Source organism: Pseudophryne corroboree, chromosome 5, assembly GCF_028390025.1.
Source record: "Pseudophryne corroboree isolate aPseCor3 chromosome 5, aPseCor3.hap2, whole genome shotgun sequence".
In the NCBI taxonomy this organism is placed as follows: domain Eukaryota; kingdom Metazoa; phylum Chordata; class Amphibia; order Anura; family Myobatrachidae; genus Pseudophryne; species Pseudophryne corroboree.
Window position 1 is genome coordinate 109,351,407 of NC_086448.1, and position 17,146 is coordinate 109,368,552.

The window sequence follows — 17,146 nt, forward strand, 5'->3', positions numbered from 1 at the left end:
GATTGGTGTGGCTGGTATGAGTCTTACCCGGGGTTCAATATCCTTCCTTATTGTGTACGCTCGTCCGGGCACAGTATCCTAACTGAGGCTTGGAGGAGGGTCATAGGGGGAGGAGCCAGTACACACCACCTGATCCTAAAGCTTTATTTTTGTGCCCTGTCTCCTGCGGAGCCGCTATTCCCCATGGTCCTGACGGAGTCCCCAGCATCCACTACGGACTACGAGAAATAGAATTATCGGTAAGTAAATTCTTATTTTCTGATTGTCTGTTATACATGATGTTTTCAATCATTAGATGAAATACTTATTCCTCAGCATGAGAAAGTATGAATGATCAGTTCACTGTTTTTACGGAAAACGCACAATCGTTGAAACCCAACGCGTTTTGTCCCTTAGGACTTCATCAGGGGTGCAAATCTGGGTGGTCCAATAAAAAATATATATATCAAACAGTGTCCCTTCACATATATTTCAACTTCATGAAACTACTTCATTATTTAATAAAATTTTACCTGCTTTATATACAAAACAAATCACATAGAAATGCAAAGAAGGGAGGATATACTGAAAAAAAGGTAAGGAGAACATCGGAGGAGGAGGAAAAACATATGGAGTGTAAAGTAAGGATTGGATCCCTACTGAATGGTTCAAATTTAAATACCAAATATATACCATATAACTATATAGTTCAGTACACATCAATTAATGAACAGTTTACATAATGACCAAGGATGGCATCTAGTGCACGTGATACTTAATTGATTAAATGAAGTAATTGTACATACCAAAGAATGGGTTCACCAAAGGGAATACAAACAGAGCATGAATTCACTGAGCGTGTATTCCTACAAATTAGAATTGTACTTCTATTAGAATACAAAAACATCTTAGAAATGAGGCATCATTCTATTAGTAATGATTCTTAAATGCAATAGTTGGCACCAATCACTCAATTAATATTATGGTGCTCATCAGGAGTTAGGTATAGTCGTTAAACATTTATTAAACATACCACTGGTCAGTTTTCAATAGATTCTCCCACTAATATTGAAATGTGCCTCTTATTAACAAAATGATATACGATGAATTTGTTAAAACAAAACATCAATGTCCATGTTGTATCTACATACATATGGTGGTTAATGAGGGACCATACTGAAATAGGTAGATTGTAACCGATGGGAATTCTACTAAAACGATTCATATGTAGCCGAAACAGGATATAGTCTTTTCTACATACTAAATATGATTAAGGTATGTGCTCATTTATGAGAGTATATGCTCACCTGTGGAAACTTAACAAACCATCAAATTATGGGTGTTGGCTGAAGTACATCAATAGTACATCCATGTATTTCCTATAGGGTTATGGAGTGTTTGATTAGAAAGGGGTACTAGCAATAGATCACCTCCAATGCAGCAACAACTTAAAATATAAAATGTGACAATCAAAATTATTTAGAAAGAGATCCTAATGACACTATTGATTAATTAGATGTCAAGCTCACCTACCAGAAACTTCTATTTAGATTTCACAAACTGGCAATTCGGATGAGATCAGGAGATATTATCCGATCAGACCCTATAAAGATGGAATGTCTTAGTTGGAAATATGATAAGTCTAAATCAATAAAAAAGACTGAATGGAATAGGGTATTTACCTGGCGTGTTGTCTCAAGGTCCACCTCACAGCTATAAGTGAGAGTGAACTCTTTAGTCCTATATATACCCCCTGTGTAATTGACATCATTTCCTGTCAAGCTAATTATGTCCCTCAATTAAGTTAATTGACTACTAGACTACTAGTGGATATCATAGCTAGTGGATTAACCTGTTAAGGACTTGTATCATTTAGAGGAGTCACAATAGACATTGTATAAATTGTGTTTACTATATACGCCGCTCTAGATAAATTGAGAAATGTATAATTGCGTTCCACTCCTATCGAGCGATATGCGCTCCACAGCCGTGACTTCCGGTTCCGGCGGAAATACCGGCGGTCCCGGCGGAATTGCATCTTTCATTTAATAGAATTGCCTGAAAAGATCCCAATGGATCCTACAGCTTGTAAAACAATCCTTTGGGGACATGCATCATACAGAAAAAATCCCTAACGATGTCCTGCACACTATGTCACCTGTGCATTCCGCTACAGACAGGCCACGGAATGCAACATTGCGTTCCATTCCTGTCGGGCGGTGTGCGTTCCAAAGCCGTACCTTCTGGTTCCGGCGGAAGCGCGTCATGCGTTCCACGGACGCCGATAATGCGTCTCATGGTACCTGATGCGATGTTCTAGTAAAGCGATAACATTATGCTTTCCATGAACATTAATTCTGCGTTGCACGGATATTGGGCTCCGTGTATCAATGTCCCTAATAGATTCTACTAACATCATAACTTCAAATAACTCCAACAGAACCACTGATATTGATGGGTATTACCTTATACAAAGCCTTGTCAATTTACATATATTAACTATGTCAGTGATTTTTCAAAAGGGCTACATAATAATTATGGTAATATAGTGATAATATAATGTGCTCGACTTCCTAAAAAATATTTTATATTTTATCCATAATCAGATCCTATTGCTAATAATATATTACATTTAATTAGTGTGGTGCATTAATCACGTCATTAATCTTTAATTGTGAATGAGACCAATTTAACACTTAGAAGAAAAGAAAAAAAAAAACTATGTACCATATCTCATCTATGGGTATTAAAATCATTTAAATCAGTGATTAATTTATTAATTAGTGTACTAATTAGTGACTATATCTATACCTACCCGCTAAACATAAATGGACAGTGTTAGGATATAGATCCATCGATCTACCTATTCTCAATTATCCATATACACATTATTTCCACCCTAAAGGTAGTAAATCCAAACTCGGATCTACCCACACTATTGGGTGTCAAGAACAATAAACAACAGTGATTTGTGCAGGCTAATGAGTAAATCCTACTACTAATAAAAAGGATCTATAATTTGCTAAATACAACAATGGGATCGTATAATTACCATAAATTTGATGAATAGTTATAATATCAGAACTAGGAAACAATCCACATCAGCGTGATCCCTCATTTTACAAAACTTTTACACAGAACATATAATCCCAAAGCTCACAATCAAGTGTTTCAATTCCTAAATTATTAAATGGATATTATACATACAACCTTTTCCTGCTTCAATTGCCCAGTATACCAAAAACTTGGTTTTAAACATCGGGATATATAAATGAACCCTATATAAATCTGACCGAAAAATGGTATGAGTTAAGAAAATTATCACGAAAAAGATTGATGTGTTCTAAGTAGTAAGGAAAAAAAACCTAAACAGTAGGGATCAGACATTGGCCCATGGAAGGTTAATTTAAAGGTAATAAAGGAAAAAAAAAGGGGAAATGCTATAAAATGAGACAATGTCGATGTCCTCATTCAAGCCCTTGGGGGTCAAGGTGTTAAGTGTGTATATCCAGAATGTTTCTCGTTTTGCTAAGGTTAAATCTCTGCTGCTACCTCTTGGATCCACTGGTATGTGTTCCAAGATTGTAAAAGTAAAGTTGTCCTTGGTTACAGTTGAATTATGCTTATCGGCATAGTGTTTGGAGAGACTGTGCGATGGAAGTTTATGTCTCACATTTCTCATGTGCTCTTGTATCCTGATTTTTGCAAGTCTTTTTGTCTTTCCCACATAAGATAGGTTACAATCACATGTGACCCTGTATATTACATACTCAGTGTTACAATTAACTAGGTGGGTTAATTTATACCATCTTCCTGTCTCCAATTTGATATTAAAGGATTTCCGATCCATATATTTGCAGCATATGCATCTGGAGCAAGGGTAACACCCTTTAGTGGGTATGATAGTTCCTGAGCTCATGCTGGAATTTTTAGGTCTCACAATTTTACTGGGAGCTACAATACTTTTAAGGTTTGTTGCCTTCTGAAAAATTAGATTGGGTCTTGGGGGAAGAGATGGACCCAACACAGGGTCTCTTAAAAGTATACCCCAATGATGTTCAAGGATTTTTCTGATAGATTGATTCTCCTGATTGAACTGTGTTACAAAGGGTCTGGAACATGGCTGATAGTTCGAGGTCTTGACTTTAGGCTGTAATAGTACCTCCCTTTTTTGTAAAGAGGCTTTATGTTTTGCTGTTTCAATAGACTCGAGACTATAGCCCCTATCTACAAACCTTTGCTGAATCAAATTTGACTGCTCCCAATAGTCCTCTATATTAGTGCAATTTCGTTTCAAACGAAGGAACTGTGCATAGGGGACGCTATTTTTCCAGGCTGGATAATGGCAACTTGTCTTCGGAATATAACTGTTTGCATCGACTTCCTTGAAATAGGTTTTTGTTTTTATCTTATCTCCTAATTGACCAGTTAAGGTCAGATCAAGGTAGTCGATGCTTCTTGAATTTTTCAGGTGTGTGAATTTCAAATTGAATTCATTGGATTGTATAGATAGCATGAAGTTGTCAATGCTGTTCTCATTCCCTTTCCAAATGAAAATAAGGTCATCAATATACCTTTGAGTATAATGTTATCTTGAAATGCAGAACCATACACATAGATCTCTTCCCATGCTTCCATATACAGGTTGGCGTACGATGGGGCAAACTTAGTCCCCATCGCCGTACCCTGTTTTTGCAAATAGAATTGGTCATTAAACTCAAAGAGATTATGATTCAGGATGAACGCGATGCTGTCCAATAGGAATGTAATCTCGTTCGGAAGCAGTTTCGAATCTTTAGATAGTACAAGCTTGATGGTCTCTAGACCTTTATTATGTGGTATTGAAGAATACAGAGCTTGTACATCTATAGTGAGCCAATGATATATGTGTGTACATGTGTATTTAAATGTGTATATTCATATTAACATTTATAATGAATGCTGAAGTAAAGTTATTCCTTCTCATGTGCTGGTCGCTCTGTTGAAAAAGCTCTAGGTCAGCCGTGACAAGATGATTTCAAATCCTCGCGAGGAGTCCGAATGTTTATTCTTTTCCCGCTGTGGATAGAATAAAGGGAGAGTCAACCCCTGTTCTGCACGGGGCCCTGTCACAAAGGATCGTTTACAGGAAGCTAAGTGATATTTTAATTATATGCTTTGATTATACTTGCATTACATGCGCATGGAGGAGTGCTTGTATTCAGAAATGGTCGGTTACCTTGTCATCCGATATAATTACCCTGGGGAGAGATGGGATAGTCCTTAAGTTGGATCATATCTAGAACATTGCAGCATACTGCCGTGCGACTACAAGAGGTATGGGACTCTTGGGTTCGCGGGCCAATTCAATGGCGGTCTCGACTAGGAGGGCGTTGTAGATTCACCAATGGAATGCTGAAGCTGACTCCGAGAAGAACTGGAGTCTCTTCCCTATGAAGGTGAAACCTAGTTTGGGGATGGTTTGTTAAGTTGATCTCGGCAGATACCACTGGTAAGTCTACCTTCTTGAGCTATGTTCCCTCACAACGGTTGGTGACGCATTTTTTGTAGGATGCAGTCATTTTGACCGTTTGGATACCATTTGTTCCCCTTCTTTGCAGGTAGAGGAAGGTGAAAAGGTAAGAGGTTTGCAGCCTTTTCAAGTACGCAGAAGCAGATATCGTCCTCTGTTTCTACCACATCCACCGCATGTCGCTGGGTCTATCTTGCGGGGGCCCACACCGGTGGGAACTTGTCTAATACTCTTCAGTCAGTCCTGGAATGGTCTTGGACCAGTGAGTTAAGAATAGAGTCCAAAGAGGGACATACTGGAGTTTCCAGATGATTCCTCTCACTGATTTTTCAAATAGATCTTATCGATTCTCCTCTGGACAGGGAGGTAGTATGCGACGCCATACAAAAGTTGGGTCAGGATCAGGACATTGTCCTGCTGTCCCTGTCACACAAAAAAAAAAAGCTGTTATTCAAGCTTTTTCGTGCTTCTGAGCCCGGACAGCTCGGTCAGAACAATCCCAAAAAGATTTCTACTTAAGAAGTTGAACTACAAGATGGAATCTCTCAGGGCAGGGATCTCCAACCTGTAAAAGAAGAAAGAGGGTTTAAATGCGGTTTCGTCCGCATTAAGCTTACCTGGGTTTGCTATTCAGGATTGTCATTGCCATTTCACCGGAGTGATGGCAGTATGATGGTTTTCCTTCAATAGTAAGAGCCATTATTATTCTGTACTGGGACGCTCTCCTGACTACGGCAAGGTCAAGAAACAAGTGGTACAAATCGTTGTTTCTCTCTGACAGTTCTTCAACACAGAGAATCGCTGTTGATCCCAACGACGCAGATGTCGGAGTTGGGAATAAGATTAGATACTGAACTGTTGAGAGTTTGTTTTTTCCAGTGAAAAGAGATCTGAGGATCCAGAGTCGGATCAGATTTGCATCAGTGTAAACCCATCAATACGTTCCGTTGATTAAGAAGATGGTTGCGGCCTACGAGGCCATTCGGTGAGCAGGTCAAATGCCAGAGTGGTTTTTGCGGGACCAGTTGGACATGTGGTCCGGGTCTCACCTGCACATGCACCGGAAAATAATCCTATTTTACAAGTCTCCGAGGCTGGGGAGCAGTCTTTCCAGGGGAAAAGGTCAAGCCGGGAAAGCTTGTTTGCAATAAGCATTCTTGAATTAAGAGCTATTTACAATGGAACATCTTCACGATCTGCCCGTCTTAATTCTGTCGGACGACTTAACAGTAGTGGCGTAAGTAAGCCGCTAGGGCGGAACGAGGAGCAAAGCGGCAATGGCAGAAGCCGCAAAAGTTTTTCGCTGGGCGGAAAGGCATGTAAACGCTCTATTAGCGGTCTTTGTTCCGGGTGTAGACAACTGAGAAATAGACTTCCTCAGCAGACACGATCTCCATCCAGGAGAGTGGGGTCTTCATCAAGAAGTTTTCACAGAAGTGACAAGTCTTTGGGGAATTCCTCAATTAGAGATGATGGCGTCTCGCTTCAACAAGAAACTTCAGGGATATTGTTCCAGGTCAAGGGACACTCAAGCAATAGCAGTGGATGTCCTCGTGACACCGTGGGTGTTTCAGTCGGTCTATGTGTTCCCTCCACTTTCACTCTTTCTGAAGGTGATAAACATAAGAAGAACAAAGGTTCAGGCGATCCTCATTGTTCCGTTCTAGCCAAGGAGGGCTTGGTATCCAGATCTTCAAGACTTACTCATAGAAGATCCCTGGCCTCTTCCTCTATGAGAGGACCTGTTACAGCAAGGACCGGGCGTGTATCAAGACTTACCGTGGCTGCGTTTGACAGCATGGCGGTTGAACGCCATATCCTGGCCCGAAAGGGTATTTCCAGCTTCAGGCTAGGAAAGGAGTAACGGGGAAGCTTTACCACCGTATTTGGAGGAAGTATATGTCTTGGTGTGAATCCAAGAAGGCTCCTACGGAAAAATTTCAGCTGGGTCGTTTTCTCCATTTTTTGCAAGCAGGTGTGGATGCAGGCCTAAAGTTAGGCTCCATTAAAGTGCAGATTTTAGCCTTATCAATTTTCTTTCAAAAAGAATTGGCTGCCCTTCCAGAGGTTCAGACTTTCGTGAAAGGAGTGCTGCACATCCAGCCTCCATTTGTGCTCCCAGTGGCACCATGGGACCTTAACGTGGTGTTGCAGTTTCTTATGTCACACTGGTTTGAACCTTTACGAAAGGTTGAGTTAAAATTTCTCACTTGGAAAGTGGTCATGCTATTGGCCTTGGCGTCCACAAGGCGGGTGTCAGAATTAGCGGCTTTGTCTCACAAGAGCCCCTATTTGATCTTCCATGTGGATAGAGCGGAATTGAGAACTCTGCAACAATTTCTGCCAAAGGTGGTTTCTGCGTTTCACATGAACCAACCTATAGTGGTACCTGTGGCTACTGAAGCCTTGGCTGATTCAAAGTCTCTCGATGTAGTCAGAGCTTTGAATATTTATGTCGCCAGAACGGCTCAGATTGGGGAAACAGAGGCTCGGTTTATCCTGTATGCTCCCAACAAAATTGGGGCTCCTGCTTCTAAGCAGGCTGTTGCACGCTGGATCTGTAATACGATTCGGCATGCTCATTCTACGGCTGGATTGCCGTTACCGAAGTCGGTGAAGGCCCATTCTACCAGGAAGGTGGGCTCTTCTTGGGCGGATGCCCGAGGAGACTCAGCGGTTCAACTTTGCCGAGCAGCTACTAGGTCGGGTTCAAACACTTTTGCTAAGTTCTACAAGTTTGATACCCTGGCTGATGAGCACCTCATGTTTGCTCAATCGGTGCTGCAGAGTCATCCGCACTCTCCCGCCCGGTCTGGAACTTTGGTATAAACCCCATGGTCCTTTTGGAGTCCCCAGCATCCTCTAGGATGTATGAGAAAATAGGATTTTAATACCTACCGGTAAATCCTTTTCTCTTAGTCCGTAGAGGATGCTGGGCGCTCGTCCCAGTGCGTACTATATCTGCAGCTATTGGTTGTGGTTACACTCATGTGGTGTTTCTTTTCAGTCAAGTCTGTTGCTGACGTTATTCATGCCATGGCATGCGGTATGCTATTATTGGTCGTGTTTACACACAGGTTGTGTTACATTTTCGGTCAGCATATTGCTGTATATTTTTCATGCCGTCGGCTGGTGTTCTATTGAATGCCACGTTCTGCGGCATGTTCGAGGTGTGAGCTGGTATGACACTCACCGTGTTTAAACAATAAATTCTTTCCTCGAAATGTCCGTCTCCCTGGGCACAGTTCTCTAACTGGAGTCTGGAGGAGGGGCATAGAGTGAGGAGCCAGTTCACACCCATTCAAAGTCTTATAGTGTGCCCATGTCTCCTGCGGATCCCGTCTATACCCCATGGTCCTTTTGGAGTCCCCAGCATCCTCTACGGACTAAGAAAAGGATTTACCGGTAGGTATTAAAATCCTATTTAAAGATGTCTTTTTTATAGTGTTCACATTATAGACATTTAGCACTCTTTTTCTTTCCATTTTTTGTCTTTGTCGCATTGTAAAAAGCCGCTCACATTGCACTAGAGCATAGGTTCTCAAACTCGGTCCTCAGGAGCCCACACAGTGCATGTTTTGCAGGTCTCCTCACAGAATCACAAGTGAAATAATAAGCTGCACCTGTGGGCCTTTTAAAATGTGTCAGTGAGTAATTAATACACCTGTGCCCCTGCTGGGTTACCTGCAAAACATGCACTGTGTGGGCTCCTGAGGACCGAGTTTGAGAACCTATGCACTAGAGTTAGTAGGCTGCGACTTTACCCCTACAGGAATTGGTTTTATACATGTACTAAGTAAGAAGAAGCACAACGGAACTTGGCATGATCAAAAACTATTACTGTTCACAGCGGAGCCCTTTTTACATAGATTCGGACTCTGTTGTACACAAATGTCCCAGTGGTCAGTGTACTCCAGCAGTGCAGTTTTGTCACTTCCACCTGTTTTATTTATATGTAACAGGCACATATTTTGAGTGAAAAAGACGCGTGGGGGGGTAATTCAATTGTTTAATAAGACCCGATCTCCCGTCTAAAGTGACGGGAGATCATAGGGCAATATCCAATTGCCCCACTTATCGCGCTGATTGTGCATGACTAAACTAATGGCCACAAGCATGAAAAGATCCATTTGGGAGACCCGTTTTGCGCACTGAAATTGGTCTCTTTTACACACATTTCAGCTTGCCACCTCCAGGGGTAGCGAGCTGAAATAAACATTTGAATAGCTGCCCGCGGGCGCTTGCAGGTGTTGGGACCCGTGATAAGATTTTAATTCGGCCCTTGGTATGGCCATGTCGCATGGGACCTCTTAAGCACGTCTGAAGCCACAGTATAAAAGAACATATCTGTACAAATGTTTAAGGCAGTTTATATAGCAAACCTTTACTTTACTTGAGGTTTGAAACGTCACCATCTCTATACCAGGGACGTGCAGTCAGGGGAGGCAGGGGAGGCAGTGCCTCCCCTGTGATTCATTATTAAAATAATAAAAAGAAGATACTTATGACACATATTCTGTGTCATAAGTATCTTCTTTATTGAATCCTACTCATTTTACTGCTTTAAAGCAGTTTGGGAGGCACTGACAGCAGGTGCCTCCCGTGGATAATGGGAACGGGACAGTGCGGGGGGCGGAGCCTAGCACTGGGCTGTAAAAGCCCATGAAAAAACATGGGGAAAGCGGCAAGTGCCTCGCTGACAGGGACACCACCCCCATGTCAGCGAGGCACCTGTGATTGGACAGCGGATCCAGGGCTGGATCCGCTTGTCCAATCACCCACATGCGGCGTTGCAGGCGGCGGGTCCCGGCGTGAATGATAGGCGGGAGAAGCGGTGGCCAGTGTGTCTGCGGCTTCCCCCCTTCCCGTCCTCTGGCTCCCGCTCACCTTGCCAGCAGCGGCGGCGGTCCTGAGGAGTGTGCAGCTCTCCCCCCCGTCCTCCCCCGTCTGGCTCCGTCCTCCCGGCTCCCGATCACCTGACAGCCAGCAGCGGCTTGTGCGGCTGTCCTCCTCCGCCGGCTCCAGCAGCAGCAGGTTAGTTTGGTTTTTTTTTGTTCTCGTTCTCTCTCTCGTTCTCTCTCTCTCTCGTTCTCTCTCGTTCTCTCTCTCTCGTTCTCTCTCTCTCTCTCTCTCTCGCTCTCTCTCTCTCTCTCTCTCGTTCTCTCTCTCGTTCTCTCTCCCTCTCTCTCTCTCTCTCTCTCTCTCTCTCTCTCTCGTTCTCTCTCTCTCTCTCTCGCTCTCTCTCTCTCTCTCTCTCTCTCGTTCTCTCTCTCGTTCTCTCTCCCTCTCTCTCTCTCTCTCTCTCTCTCTCTCTCTCTCTCTCCTGTGGATCATATGTAAGCATAATGTTCAGTTTTTACAGGTACCCCTTTGGATTCTACTGGACAAGTGGACGTGACCGGCGTGGGATGTAGGTAGGTAATCGCTCTCATTTTTACAGGTATCGGCCCTATTGGATTCTACTGGACAAGTGGACGTGACCGGCGTGGGATGTAGGTAAGTATGTGTGAGTGTGTAAGTGTGTATTAATAAAATTTTACTGTCATGGTGTGTGTGTTTGCTTCACCCCTGGCCCTTAGGTGCCTGGAGGGGGGGGGACCCCTTGATTTAAGGGGTCCCCACTCCTCCAGGGAACCCCGGCCAGAGGTGACTAGTTGGGGGGGTAATGCCACGGCCGCAGGGACCTACATAAATGTGTCCCCCGGCTGTGGCATTATGTCCCTGGCTAGTGGAGCCCGGTGCTGGTTTTAAAAATACGGGGGACCCCTACATCTTTTGTCCCCCGTATTTTTGGAACCAGGACCGGACTAAGAGCCCGGTGCTGGTTGTCTAAATACGGGGAACCCCTGTCCAATTTCTTCCCCAGTATTTAAACAACCAGGACTGGCTCAAAGAGCCCGAGGCTGGTTATAATTAGGAGGGGGGACCCCACGCATTTTTTTTTAACCCATTCAGACCCTTCTCCATTAAGTTAATGGAAGCCCTGGACAACAAAATTGCATTCATGTCCTCCTCCCACTCCCTTCCCAGTCCCAAACACTAATTTTATTTATTTTTTCTATAAAAATGTACACTATAAAAATGTACACTACACTACAAGTACACTACACTACAAGTATGATGAGCAGGCAGCGGGCATTGGCGGCATCGGACTGAGATAGAAATTAGTGGCGGAGGGCTGAGTCAGTTGATTGTGGGCGAGTTTGTAAGCCTTTGGCGGTGGCAGCGGGTACCGGCTCAGAGGCAGTAGCGGGCATTGGCTCGGTGGTGGTAGGGGTCATCGACAGGATTCGGCGGACATTATGGCTGCAGTGCCTCACCAGCCACTGACCTCACCGCACGCCACTGCTCTATACAGTATGTGAGCCATAAATTTCTATCAAAGATATTATTCTCCATTAACCCAGGTTTGATTCCCTATTAAATTATTGTTACTTTAAATCTAGTGGCTAGATCGCCAAAATCACGCTGATAACTGCAGTTCACAGGCTAATACATTTGTTGCTTGATCTTATTTAAATCCCCACTATCATAACATTAACTATAGCAGTTTTGTTCACTTCTTTAAAATAGTTGCAAAAGAGGGTGAGCTGGGGACCAATGAGTATCTACAATGTGTGCAATTGAGACTTCTTATTGGTCCTCCTGTTAAACCTCCCTTCACCAAAGAGTCACACAGCTCCGGTTTTCAGCCAGGACTGAGATACAAACCATAGAGCCTTGGAAAAAGCTCAAAGAGCTGCCCACCAGAGCTCTTGAGAGTCACCATCTGCATTCTTCTTTATGCACAGAGGAACAGACTACAGAGTAACAATATGGATTTGCTGATGTGAGCCATACGTCTACGGTTACGGCCTGATTCCCCATTCTGCCTATCTGATCCTCCTATCGAGAATCGGCAAAAAACAGCATGTTAAAAATCCCTGACTTGCCAATCCCGATCATTTTTTGGTTGAAATCTGCGAATCAAGGTATTCCAACATGTTGGATTTCCGCGATCATCCGACTTGGGCATCAGCAGAACGGGTAATTGCCCCGACACCTGCCTCATTTATGGGCCCTGTTAGTTTCCAGCCCAGGATGTGCTTGTGCACAGGCAACGAGACACAACTGTCTCAACATAATTTGTGGCCCGCCTAGTAATACTTTCTTGACTTGACTCTTGTCAGATTTCTTTTTAAAGAACGCCATGTGTAGTCTATTTATTCCATGTGATGTTGAAGGATACTTAATACTTCACAAATATGAAGACTATAAATCAAGTGTCTCCTATAATGTGTAGCATGTCCTGCATTAGACAGATTACTGCATTTCCTCCTTTTCCTATCTCACAGATACCACATAAATGCAGAGCCTTTCAGGTTCCATCTCTGTGATGCTTCTAAAGGCAACATTTTACAGAAGACAATATGCAACATGAGTGAATTTGCTTTTCTCAGACATAAAGGTTAAACTATTTTGACGAACAAAAGGAAATATGTTCAAAGTATGCTAAGCATTTCCTGTTGCCCACAGTCTCTTTCAATCACATTTTCTGCATTGTTTCCATGACAAACACTTTATACTGGATGTTATTAGAAGCTAAACTGAAGAAGTGTATTGAGGAAAAGCATGAAATATAATGAATAAAGCAGACTTTGACATAAGACTTTAATTTAGCATTTTCCTCCATGCACAAAAAAATGACTTTCTGTCCTGTGATTGTCCATTGCAGAGAGTGAACCTATCCTTTGATTTTCCGTTTTACGGCCATTTTCTGCGTGAAATTACAGTGGCAACTGGAGGTAAGTACCTCTCTGCTTTTCTCCTTGAGAAATTGTGTATGAATTTGCTCCAGGTCCTGAATAAAATAATATACCCATGTAGCTTCTTACTCTTGGGAGCACAAAGTAGCATACTATTAGAAATCCATTCCCTGGAGAAGTTAGGAGTTTAGACCTGGGGAGAATCATTTATGTGCTTCATAATAGTGAAATGATTGGAGGCTTTTAGGCAGAAAATTCATTTGTCACAGTTTTCTATCAATTGTTATATTTTCCTTGCCTGTGCATTCTGGATCTATCCTAGGGAGCGAACACTACATCCATTGTGTGTCACCAAATTCGACATACATAATCCTCTATAAAGCATGATGCTGCTGAAAAATAAATGTCTTGCAAGATACTGTATGTGTATTTCCCTTTTCAGAATCTGGTAGCTTCATTATTACATATTATGCAAAATATGATATACAAACACTGAGAGGATAAATTGACATCAGTATCTGTACCTGATAAAAGGACCGCAACGTCCCTTCCTTAGAACACTTCCCTGAAATTTCACAACTTCAACACGTTCTTTTAAAATCAAATGGATAGGGACATGGCCGGGCTGGCCCACAGGGGTGAAATCCCTGGTGAGCAACACCTCCACCTCTAGGGATCGGGTTCCATGTGTGCACTTGAATTATACATATGTTAACTTATACTGCACAGGAATATGGTTTATTTTCTAAAGTGCACTGGTCTTATTAATCTGGTACATTATCATGCCTGCACTAGCAGTATATATATATATATATATATATATACACACACACACACACACACACACACACACACACACACACACACACAAACACATTTATCAAGGTGCTCAGTCTACGCACTCTCTAATGGTAAACCAATGTGGTGGCTGGCCACACCCCTTCTAGAGACTGGCCACACCACTAACCATGGACCCCTATTGCTGGGTTCCCCTGGTGGGCCCTTCATGCACCTGTCCGACACTGGATAGGTGGTGCTCCATAGTTCTTAAAAGTATTTATTCCAACAAACACATACAATACATGTGATTAAAAGCAGACACGTACCAAATATCTATCTATGTGTGGGCTGGTAATCTCTGACAAAGTATATATATAGTAAATTGTGAAAGTGCAGCACCACCTGTGATGTGTCCCTTGGCCACGAAATCTGTTAATCTAGGTTATAGACCCTCACTAATATATAAGGGTGTCAGCTATCCCCTAAGTAAACAGCAATGGTAAATTGCTGTAAGAGGTAACATAGGAAAGAAGGAATAGGGGTGTCAGCGACCAATGGTGTCATGTAATATTAGTAATATTAGGTTAAAACCAGATTTTCTAAAAAGGATCAGATAGTCAATATAAAATTTAACATAGACACTTTATTTAAGGCAAAGTATATAAAAAATGGTTAATGAAAGAGATATACTGTATGTTAAAATAATGTTCCAAATATTCTAAGACACAAAAAGAAAAAAGAGTAATAACAGTGTATAAAAGAGTCTGGAAGTATATCTTATCTGTGATGCAGGAGATCAATGAGGGAAACCCAACGCATTTCATCCATAAGACTTCATCTCATGACACCATTGATCGCTGATAACCCTATTCCTTATATATATATATATTGAAATGTGCAATTTAATAAAGTAGACCCAATTGTTTAACAAAAAGCAGCATCCCATAGCGACCAATCAACTTCTGTCATTTACATAGCAAATATACTTTACTTGACAGCAGACTTCTGATTAATTGATATGGATTTTGCGCCTTTTCAGAACTTTGCTTTTTACCAGAGGCATAAAGTTCAAAGGTATATCTCAAGCAGCCCTATAACGCCAGATATGCCACTGATCTCCCAGAAACACTACTGGTGTGACCTATGGCCAGTCTATCCCTGGTGCATTATGTTGCACAAAGAGGAGCTTTGTATTACCACTTTTAGCCTATCCAGTGCATCTTCCTTGCTCTTTTACCTGTTTATTATATACTTAGATTTATAATCTGGAGTTTGTGCTCAGTTCTAGTTCAGGACTCACATTCTGAATACTATTTACACACTGCTACTTATAGCATACTTGCCTACCCTCCCGGAATGGCCGGGAGGCTCCCGAAAATCGCGTGGCCCTCCTGGCATCCCGGAAAGGTGGGCAAGCCTCCTGCTTTCCGTGCTGCCCCTCCACGACCCTCCTCGGCCGCCCGCAGCAGAGAACAAGTGGGCAGTCCGAGGGGGTCCGATGACGCGATTCGCGCTGAATCGCGTCATCGTAGCTCCGCCCCCTGCTATACAGCGCCTCTTTTCTCTGCACTGCATAGTGGGGGGCTGAGCCACGATGAAGTGATCATGATGCCACGCCCCCGGACTGTCCACTACCCTGTTGGACACACCCCTGGAACGCCCAATCTGCTGCCGGCCACGCCCCCATGCACCTACAACGCTGCCTCCTCCCGGAGGAGGGGGCAGCAAAGTAGGTATGACTTATAGGCTTACAGAAAAATATTGCATTAATACTAACTGAAATATGGACACTTACCCTAATGTATAATGAAGACAGTATTGGCTTGTTCTCATAAATGTGTATAAATCTGAGAGATGTATAGATGCCTGTCAGCCGCCGTATCAGTTGCAGATACCTGAGAGCAGGTACAAATAAACACTGATGATTATCATCATGATGGAAGCCAGGCCTAACTTGCTGCCTCTGATTGGCAGATTCACCTCTATAGCTGATACATGTTTATGTGCATATATTGTATCATTTTGAGGCTGTATTTTATTTGTACAACAACACGAGAGTTGTACAGAATTTCAGGCTTCATTTTTCATTATATTCCAAACAAATTGCAAATGTGTATTTTCCTATCAAAGCCAGAAATTGGATGTAAGTGTATCTGATGATTGCGGGACTGACGGGGTAATTCAGACTTGATCGCTGCTGTGCGTTTTTGCCCGGCGGGCAATCAGATCCGAACTGCGCATCTGTAAGTACCGCAATGCGCAGGTGCGACACACCACAGCAACGAGGATTGCTGGTCAGCGACGGGTTTGTGGAAAGGATCCATTCGCACGGGCATTCACAAGAAGATTGACAGGAAGAGGGCGTTTGTGGGAGGCAACTGACCTTTTTCAAGGAGCGTCTGGAAAAACGCAGGCGTGTCCAATCATTGGAAGGGAGGGTGTCTGATGTCAACTATGGTCCCGGACAGGCTGAACTGATAGCAGTGGCGGAATAAGTCCTGGGCTGCGCAGAGACTGCACAAAATTAGTTTGTGCAGCTCTGGTACACATGTGTTTGCACACTTGCACAGTAAAAATACACTCCCCCTGTAGGCGGCGACTTTCTGAACACAGGACTGCAAAATTCACTTCCTAGAGATCAGATCTGAATAACCCCCTTAAACCTGACATAACTGCTACTGTTCTTCTGACTTTGGGCAGCCCATTATGCCTAATACACATCTGACAATGCAATGCAATGTCAAATGTATGTTTTTGAAAATGCAACCTTTTTAAAACAGGATTTGTCTGTTGCCGTTCCAGATATTGCTGCAATGTTTTACCTTAAACCATTCATGCATTATTATGTGTATTTTTAGAACAGTGAAAAGTTAGGCTACATGTGCATTTTTAATCAACATGTGAAAGAGGTTGAACATGCTGAGATTCTTGTCTCTGTTACTCTGTTTTCATGCATAGATTTCAGTGTGTGGGTGAATAAGATATCAGCCAGCCTGACAGCCAGTTCTAGGAAATCTGCGCTGGCCTTGTCAATGAACTTCAGTCTATCAAACTGGCTCTGCAATTACCAAGTAAATCAGTGTATAGATCTCATACAGTTTCTAAAACATTATGCAGGTGAACTGGTCTC

The 17,146-nt window shown here is 42.7% G+C and overlaps 1 protein-coding gene and 1 long non-coding RNA gene across 5 annotated transcripts in view; one reads left to right on the plus strand and one right to left on the minus strand.

Moving 5' to 3' along the window:
* Positions 1–17,146, plus strand: part of PLXDC2 (plexin domain containing 2) — a 1,323,386-nt gene that overhangs the window by 581,068 nt on the left and 725,172 nt on the right. For all 4 annotated transcript variants that reach the window (XM_063921556.1, XM_063921557.1, XM_063921558.1 and 1 more), the window contains one exon: positions 13,206–13,275. In XM_063921556.1, coding sequence (XP_063777626.1) covers positions 13,206–13,275 — 70 coding nt within the window. The remainder of the gene's footprint in view (positions 1–13,205; positions 13,276–17,146) is intronic.
* Positions 1,285–1,730, minus strand: LOC134928825 (uncharacterized). Its single transcript, XR_010178040.1, has 3 exons — positions 1,662–1,730; positions 1,513–1,582; positions 1,285–1,358 (listed from the first exon to the last, which is right to left on the minus strand). It is a non-coding gene; the product is annotated as an uncharacterized LOC134928825 (long non-coding RNA).